The sequence below is a fragment of the Bos mutus genome, chromosome 7 (assembly GCF_027580195.1).
Source record: "Bos mutus isolate GX-2022 chromosome 7, NWIPB_WYAK_1.1, whole genome shotgun sequence".
Lineage (NCBI taxonomy): Eukaryota > Metazoa > Chordata > Mammalia > Artiodactyla > Bovidae > Bos > Bos mutus.
Genome location: NC_091623.1, coordinates 62,260,802 through 62,269,310, shown reverse-complemented (window position 1 = coordinate 62,269,310; position 8,509 = coordinate 62,260,802). Strand labels below are relative to the sequence as shown.

Below are 8,509 nucleotides of genomic sequence, written 5' to 3'. Positions count from 1 at the left end.
GCTTTGAGTAATTTTTTCTCCAAGTTTCACTGATCTCAAGTACTAGAAAGTGATGAATAAGTCTGTGGTTTGCTTTGGAGGTTCCATGTCAGATAAAGATTCTTCCGAAGCCCGCCCTCCCCTCGCTTCCCGGGGCACGGGCACTAAATAAAAGTCGGAGGCTGTCTCAGACACTTCAGAACGCCACAAGGACCTGGACGAGACAGAATCATCCTGCCAGCCCAAACATGAGCAGTCTCTCCATCTTGCACCTGCTTCTGCTCCTGCTTGCACTCCATGCCCCTCAGGCAAAGGGGTTGCCTGTCGTGACATCGAGGACTCCATATTCTATGTTGATGAAGGAAATTATGGATGACCTAAAGAAAATAACTCCGAGTCCAGAAGTGAGTAGCTGGGATAAGGTTGGCAAGGGGCAGGGAAGGGCTGGCAGGTGCCTTGGGCCAATAGGACTCAGGGGCTCTCTCTCTCTCTCTCTGCCTCACCAGGGCTCCTTGAACTCAGATGAGAAGAATTTCCTGACGGTAAGAGTTCAGCCCCACACATGGGTGAACTTGGGTGGGTTCCCATCTACTTCCTGCCTGGTGACCTCAGGCACGTCACGCCACCTTGGCTAGCCTCTGTGTTTTCATCTGTAAATCGGGTTAACAGCACCTATCTCGGTGGTGGTGTTGTGAAAATTAAATGCACACTGCGTCAAGTTCCAAGACCAGTGTCTGGTGCTTATCGAGTGCTCGGGACATTTCCCTGGTTATGGCTGTAATAATGAAAATGATTTTTCTTAATTACAAAATGAAAAGGCAGCTCTAGATGAACAAGACCAGGGGCCTTAAGCTCAGTTTTCAGTTTCTGGGCTGGCAGACTAAAATTTCCCACAGGATCACACCTGCCACCTTCTTTTTCCTTAAATAATTGAGTCACGTTTTCCAATGCCGACCAGCACTAGTCATCATCACTTTCAGCTATTTTTCCTAAAGTGGTTATTTCACCTTTGCTCGCATGGCAATTCTTGGGTCAAACGAGAGGTAGAGTCTCTCCTGAGTCCATTGGCCATTTGCATTTCCCCTCTCTTAGGCACTAATAGTTCACACGCTGCACCCCTTTCCACACTGGGGACAATCTCTGTGATTGTCTTCCTGATTTCAAGGAGCCATTAATTCAGTCACGGCCTTTTAGCTGCAAATATTTCCCTTAGCCAGCCTTTTGCCTTTTTAGAGTCTGTTTGGGGAAATATTTTTTTTCCCCCAAGTGCAAAAAGATTCACCCAGGACCTTCATGCAGCTCACAAGAGCCACAGGCTTGGGATGTGGGTAATGTAAAGCTTGTCTGGGGGTGTGCATTCACCTCTTGGCTGGTGACCTTTGGAGCAGTTCAGGGACACATCTGAGGCAAGAAGAGGACTAGGAAGGGGCTGTCCAGGGATGTCCCCAAAAGCAAACTTGAAAAACTATGAGGGTGACGTCAGCCCAGCCATAAGGACACTCTCCAACTTTCCCCCCTTACGTGTATTCTTTGTCCCCTTAGAAAGAGAGCCTTCTGCAGGCAAACCTGAAAGTATTCATGACATTTGCCACAGATACTTTTGGAAACGATTCAAAAATCATGAAAAATCTTAAGGTAGGTGAAGCTGTCAAGGGCTTGGGGATCCTTGACCCTGCCCTTCCTCTGGCAGGAGGGTAGCATGTCTTGCTTGTTATGGAGGAGAGTCTCTGACTGTTTGCTTTGGTCTCTCCCCACAGGAATTCCAGCCTGTGCTGCCCACAGCCACACCCACGGTAAGCTGCCCCCAAAATGCCCCTGAGGTGATGCCCTGAGCTGCAACTTGACTCCAGCCTGTCATCCACCTTCCAACCTGGCTCCATCTGATGATGCCTCCTTCTTTGTTTCTACACAGGAAGATCCAATTTTTATTGAGAACAAGAACTTGGGCGATTTCCGGATGAAATTGGAAGAATATTTGGTTATCATTAGAAACTATCTGAAGTCCAAGAACATATGGTTTTCCTAACATCTGAAGTCTGAAGCCCAGTTCCCTCTCTGAAGCCTCAGAATATCAGTGACAACAGACTGTCCTAAACTTCTTCGATGTTTCTCACATGGTCCAGGCCTGGAAGAATTAATTTTCTCCTGTGGAGTCAGATGAATCGTTGATTATTTAATTCCTGATATGTGTGACCCCAATTTGTCCTTTTGGGATTATGTTCTCATTTTTAATCTATTGAGACTTATTTATTTATGTATGTATTTATTTATTACCTTGTGCAAATGTGAAGGGTATTTATTTTAGCAGAGGAGTCATGTTCTGCTCCTTCTGGACAAAACTTAAGATGGGGACTTGGGAATATGTTCATTTGTACCTCAGGTTTGAAACTGAGGTACACATCTGTGAAAATAAACTACACTCTCTGAACAAATGCTTTGTTGCTAGTGTCTCAGTTTGACTCAGGTCTTAGTAACTCTCTCACTTGATGATTTAACATGCCTCCCTGCACTGGATGGGCCCTTGTACCCACACCCCGGCAATCTGTAGTCCACTGGGGAGCCAGATTGAATTTTAGAAAAGGCAAATGTGATCAGCTTGGTTTATACTTAATTTTCCAGTCCTGGAGGGTCTTCTGGACCTTGTCCAGATACAGACAAGGTCTGTGTTGTTTAGTCACTAAGCCGTGTCCAACTCTTTTGTGATCCCATGGACCATAGCCCACTAGGCTCCTCTGTCCATGGGATTTCCCAGGCAAAAATACTAGAGTGGATTGCCATTTCTTTCTCCAGGGACTCGTACTGACCCAGGGATCAAACCTGCATCTCCTGCATTGACAGGTGGATTCTTGACCACTAAGTCACCAGGAAAGACCCATACAGAGTCCTGCTCCTGCTGCTGCCAAGTCACTTCAGTTGTGTCCGATTCTGTGCAACCGACCCCACAGACAGCAGCCCACCAGGCTCCCTCGTCCTTGGGATTCTCCAGGCAAGAACACTGGAGTGGGTTGCCATTTCCTTCTCCAATGCATGAAAGTGAAAAGTGAAAGTGAAGTCGTTCAGTCATGTCCAACTCCTAGCGACCCCATGGACTGCAGCCTACCAAGCTCCCCCATCCATGGGATTTTCCAGGCAAGAGTACTGGAGTGGAGTGCCATTGCCTTCTCCAATACAGAGTCCTAGGGTAGCATAAAAGGCCTGATTCCACCTAGTGCTTCTATTTTCCTCCTCTCACAGCTACCTATCTTATCAATGCTCCAGGTAACAGAAGTGCTGTGGCTTCCTAGGTGAACCACACACCTTTTTTCACACCTCTAAACTTTTACCCACACTGTTACTGCAGCCTCGCATGCCCTGATCCTGATTCAACATGCCCAAGTTCATTTAAAAAAGCTGTTTACTTGAAGTAACAAGTAACACTCTGAGTATTTAAAAAGCCCTTTTCCAGCATATTTTCTAATGCCTAGTGAAGCATTAGGATGCTTCAAAAGGATGAGTGAAGGTAATAAAAGAGAAGATGCAATCTAGCTTTTGAATTACTAATAGAGCAGACTGAAAACTTTCTTATTAAAGTAGACCAGGAATAACATAATAAAAACAAGTCATTGAGCCAGTACCATACTACCTTGATGATACTATCTAATGCTTCAAAAGCATTAGGATCCTTCAAAAGGATGAGTGAAGGTAGTAAAAGAGAAGATGTAATCTAGCTTTTGAATCACTAATACAGCAGACTGAAATCTTACTAAAGTAGACCAGGAATACCATAATAAAGACAAGTCATTGAGCCAGTACCATACTACCTTGATGACTGTAGCTTTGTAGTGTAGTTTGAAATCAGGTAAGTTGATTCTTCCAGCTCCATTTTTCTTTCTCAAGATTATTTTGGCTATTTAAGATAGCGGACATGGAAGCAACCTAGACATCCATCAACAGATGAATGGATAAAGAAGCTATGGTACATAGATGCAATGCAATATTACTCAGCCATAAAAAGGGATGCATTTCAGTCCGTTCTAATAAAGTGGATGAACCTACAGCCTGTTATGCAGAGTGCAGGAAGTCAGAAAAAGAAAAACAAATATCATATACTAAAGCATATATAGGGAATCTAGAAGGATGGCACTAATAAACCTGTTCACAGAGCAGCAATGGAGACACAGAGATAGAGAACAGACTTATGACAAGGGTCGGGGAGAAGAGGGAGAGGGTGAAATGAATGAAGAGAGCAGCATGGAAGCGTATACACTAACATATGTAAATAGATAGCCAATGGGAATTTGCTGTATGACTCAGGGAACTCAAACTGGGGTTCTGTAATAATCTAGATGGGTAGGAATGGGTGGGAGGTGGGAGGGGCATTCAAGAGTGAAGGGGACATATGTACACCTATGATTAATTCATGTTGATGTATGATAGAAATCAAACCAATATTGTAAAGCAACCATCAATTAAAAATAAATAAATATATTTTTTTAAAACTCAGAAACAGTCTCCTGTATCTTATGAAGGATGTGAAAATGTGTGCAATAATTCTTTAAAAAAAACTTACTATAAAGTGTCAGTGTTTAGGGGATTTGGAATCTTATTGAAAAAGAAAAAATGAATATATGGAAGAACAAAAGACTAGCTCAAATGTTGCATACCTCTGGGTTATTCACACTACTCAAGGACAGAGCCCTGAAAGAGATGGGTAGGCAGGGACCCACTGGGAGGACTGCCACTGTAGCCCTGGGGTGGCACAGACTGATCTGAATGACAGAGGCTGGGGCATCACTGAACGTGGCTTCAGTCTGCCACCTGACCCTTGGGGTCCCACTGACCCTTTAGCTCTGAGTGCCTCCCTCTCTGGTTCCCCTGCATCCTGCCCAGTGTACTTTCTCCAGTCTGAGGGTTCAGGGAGGCGGGGCAGAGCAAACTTTCTCCTGTCGCTATGCTAAGGAGCAATGTCATCCTCTCTGACTCCTCACAAGTCCCATAAAGGCTTTGGGCGCTGAATACCTAGGAGTCTGGCCCTCTACTGGACGCAGGGGATATGGCAGTGACTTACTTTGCCAACAAAAGTCCATCTAGTCAAGGCTAGGTTTTTCCAGTAGTCATGTATGGATGTGAGAGTTGGACTGTGAAGAAAGCTGAGCTCTGAAGAATTGATGCTTTTGAGCTGTAGTGTTGGAGAAGACTCTTGAGAGTCCCTTGAACTGCAAGGAGATCCAACCAGTCCATTCTGAAGGAGATCAGCCCTGGGATTTCTTTGGAAGAAATGATGCTGAAGCTGAAACTCCAGTACTTTGGCCACCTCATGCGAAGAGTTGACTCATTGGAAAAGACTCTGATGCTGGGAGGGATTGGGGGTAGGAGGAGAAGGGGACGGCAGAGGATGAGATGGCTGGATGGCATCACTGACTCGATGGACATGGGTCTCAGTGAACTCCAGGAGTTGGTAATGGACAGGGAGGCCTGGCGTGCTGCGATTCATGGGGTCGCAGAGTCGGACACGACTGAGTGACTGAACTGAACTGAGAGGGAGGGAAGGTGTTCAGGGAGCTTGCTTTAGATTGAATGGCCTTGGAAGGTAACATATGAGTGACAAGAAACTGCCAGCCACAGAGCAACCAGGGAGAAAAGAGCTCTGGACAGGAAGGACATCAGCTGTTGCCCAGAGACTGAAATGAGCTGAGAGCACCACAGAAGGGAGAGTTCACTTCTCCCTCAGTCTCTCCCTCCCCTCCTCAAGTTCAAGCCCTGTGTCAGTAACCAGTCACTGCAGGAAGTGGTCAGACAACACAGACTCCATGCAGAGAGATCAGAGGATGTGGAGTGTGAGGTCAGCATAGGCAGGTCCTGGGTGGAGGTGACATGCTTGAGAAGTTGTTGTTCAGTCACTATGTCCAACTCTTTGCAACACTATGGACTGCAGCATGCCGGGATTCCCTGTCCTTTACTATTTCCCAGAGTTTGCTCAAACGCATGTCCATTGGGCCTGTGAAACTTGAGAAGGGGGTGGGCCTTTTTGGATTCTGGGAGGTTCTTCATTGCCCTTCTTGTAGAATAGTCCAGGCTGCTCCAGGCTGAACTGGGATAAACATGAGCCCAGCACACTCAGTTTCATCCTTGACCCCAAAATCGCAGACCCTGCCTGGGTCTAGAACAACCAGGCCCAAGCACAGTCCTGGTCTGTGGCCCAGAACTAACAGGGGGTCAGTTCCCAGCTGAGTTGGGGTATCTTCATGTCATGTCCATCTGCCTGCAGGGATATGGCTGATGACCAAATGGTAGGTCCTGGGTCAGTCTCCCACAGGTCTTAGCCAGAGAATCCCAGGGACGGGGGAGCCTGGTGGGCTGCCGTCTATGGGGTCGCACAGAGTCGGACACGACTGAAGCGACTTAGCGGCAGTAGCAGCAGCAGACTGTCCTTAGTGCCAGCTCTATAAGTCTAGTTGCCACTAGGGGGCGTCAAAGCCCCATCATAAATTGCACAGAGGCCAAGTGAAGGCCAAAGTTCCCACCCTTCCAAATCCTAGGTGAAAAGGATCCAAATCCTTTTCAGCAGGAAAGTAGACAACAGGAATTTTATTTCTTATTTTAATTGAAAAATATTATGGAAAAGAATCTTAACTATGTATATAGTATATAACTATAGTATATATAATGTACATATATATTTATAGTATATAACTAAATCATTTTGCTGTATACCTGAAACACTGTAAATTAACTATTCTTCAATTTTCAAAAATAGTATTTTTTTATTGCAAGGGTAATATGAGAGAAAATAAATACTTTGGGTTTTGTTTGTTTGTTTAAATAAACTTGGAAATACAGAAAAATAGAGCAAAAAGAAATTGCCAGGAAGGCAAGTTCCTGAGGAGAGAACTCAGAGAGGCATCACCCACCTCCCTCCATGGTGCGAATCTTCTTGTTCCAGAAACAGGCTCTGCCCCTCCCACCCTGGCATTTCACTTAGTTCAGCAAGCACCCCGAAGACCCTCCACAGCTTATCCAGGCTGGAGCAGAGGGTTGGGGAGACACTAAGTCGGGCCTGGGGGCCTCTTGGCTATGCCCAGTTGGCCAGGATGATGTGGGGCGGGTTATTACATACAGAGCAATGGACAGATGGGTGCGGATCTCGGCAGAGGTGCTTCTCTCAGGAGGTAATGTGGAGGGAGCTTGAGAAAGGAGTAGGAGCTCATCAGGCAGCCAGAGACGCAGAGAGGGATGTCAGGCAGATGGTGCCAGGGTGCAAGGGTGTGGAGTCTGAGAGTATAGGGTGAGCTGGGGGTCACAGGAGGCTAGGTAGCTTATAGGATCACAGTGTGGGTGCCCAATGGCCAGGTGGAGACAGGTCCCTCAGAACTCATTTGGTCACTGCCTTTGTTTTCAGAGTCTGATGACCCTGGGCCCTAGGCACCTCTGGGTCTCAGCCTGGTCCCTCCTCAATTCCTCCCTCTCTTTGCTCAGCCCAGCCCAGCCACTGTGGAGACAGCAAGACTAGACAACCATGACTGAGGAGAGGGGGTTGTACGGAGATGGAGGGAGAGGATGGGGCCACTTCACTGTGTTTAGGGCCAACAGGAAGAGCCAAGGCAGAAGGAGAGATGCTGGAGGAAAGAGGGGGATCTCTGGAGCCATGGTGGGAGGGAGGGAGAGGCAGAGGTTGTGTGGGCCAGAGCGGTGGGTTGAGTTCTCACCATGGGCTGCGCCTCAGTTTTTCTCCTTGAAAACCTTGGGTCAGGCTCATGCCCACTGAGGCACAGGACCCCTTTAAGTCTGGTCCAGAGACCACCTGGAATCTCTCCCTTGACTGAAGCCAGGCCTCTAGAGGTACCTATTGCCTACTGGCTCCAGCTTTAGGGGTGCCCAGCACAGCTACAGTGCTTCAGTTCCATCCTGCATTCACAGAACCACCACATGGTTCCTCTACATGAATATTTGTCCCTTCTCCTACCCAGCACACCCCCACTCTCCACATCTGCACACAGTGGGCTTAGATCCATGCTTGCTCCCATCCCCACGCCTCATGGAGCTTCTGAGAGAGACCACTGGCTCACAGCCATACCCTGCCTTGGCTGGTAGTCAAGGCATCCTCCCTCCTACCAGCTCCTCAGAGATCCCAGACTCAGCTTCCACCTCCAGCCTCAGCTCAGGCTGTGGCCTTCCACAGGCCTTCCTGCTTCCCAGGGTCCACGGAATCCCAGTCTGAGGTCTTCTCGCCACCTCCTCAGACAGGTGCCCTTGAACTGGCTGCCCCTGGGACTTCCTTCAGCCAACAACAGGCGAGTGTCTCCACTCAGCCTGCCCTGGAGGGCACCACGTGGGCCGTGCCAGAGATGAAGTAGGGCAGCCGGGGACAGCAGACTGTGACGATGAAGACGTGCAGCTCTGAAAGGAGCTGTGTTGGGAAAGGAGCACGGCTGGGCCTGTGCCTGTGGCCAGGATGAAGCATGGGGTTGTAAGAGCGCCTGGGAGCAGGGCGCTGCGAGTGAGGGTCCACATCCGGGGTGATGGTGGCGGGGTGTTCCCTCTCCTTCCACTG

General features: G+C 47.9%; 1 protein-coding gene across 1 annotated transcript; it reads left to right on the top strand.

The window, feature by feature from the left end:
* Window positions 1–227: 227 nt before the first annotated feature.
* Window positions 228–2,005, top strand: IL3 (interleukin 3). Its single transcript, XM_005888376.2, has 5 exons — window positions 228–383; window positions 486–521; window positions 1,522–1,614; window positions 1,737–1,772; window positions 1,892–2,005. Exons 1-5 carry the CDS (start codon window positions 228–230, stop codon window positions 2,003–2,005), a joined length of 435 nt encoding a protein of 144 aa, XP_005888438.1.
* Window positions 2,006–8,509: the final 6,504 nt, after the last annotated feature.

Bases quoted from the DNA above. Each gene is read 5' to 3' on its own strand.
- IL3 (XM_005888376.2), top strand. From the start codon at position 228: ATGAGCAGTCTCTCCATCTTGCACCTGCTTCTGCTCCTGCTTGCACTC. The intron at 384-485 runs GTGAGTAGCTGG...CTGCCTCACCAG, and splicing joins AAATAACTCCGAGTCCAGAA to GGCTCCTTGAACTCAGATGA. The intron at 1,615-1,736 runs GTAGGTGAAGCT...CTCTCCCCACAG, and splicing joins AAATCATGAAAAATCTTAAG to GAATTCCAGCCTGTGCTGCC.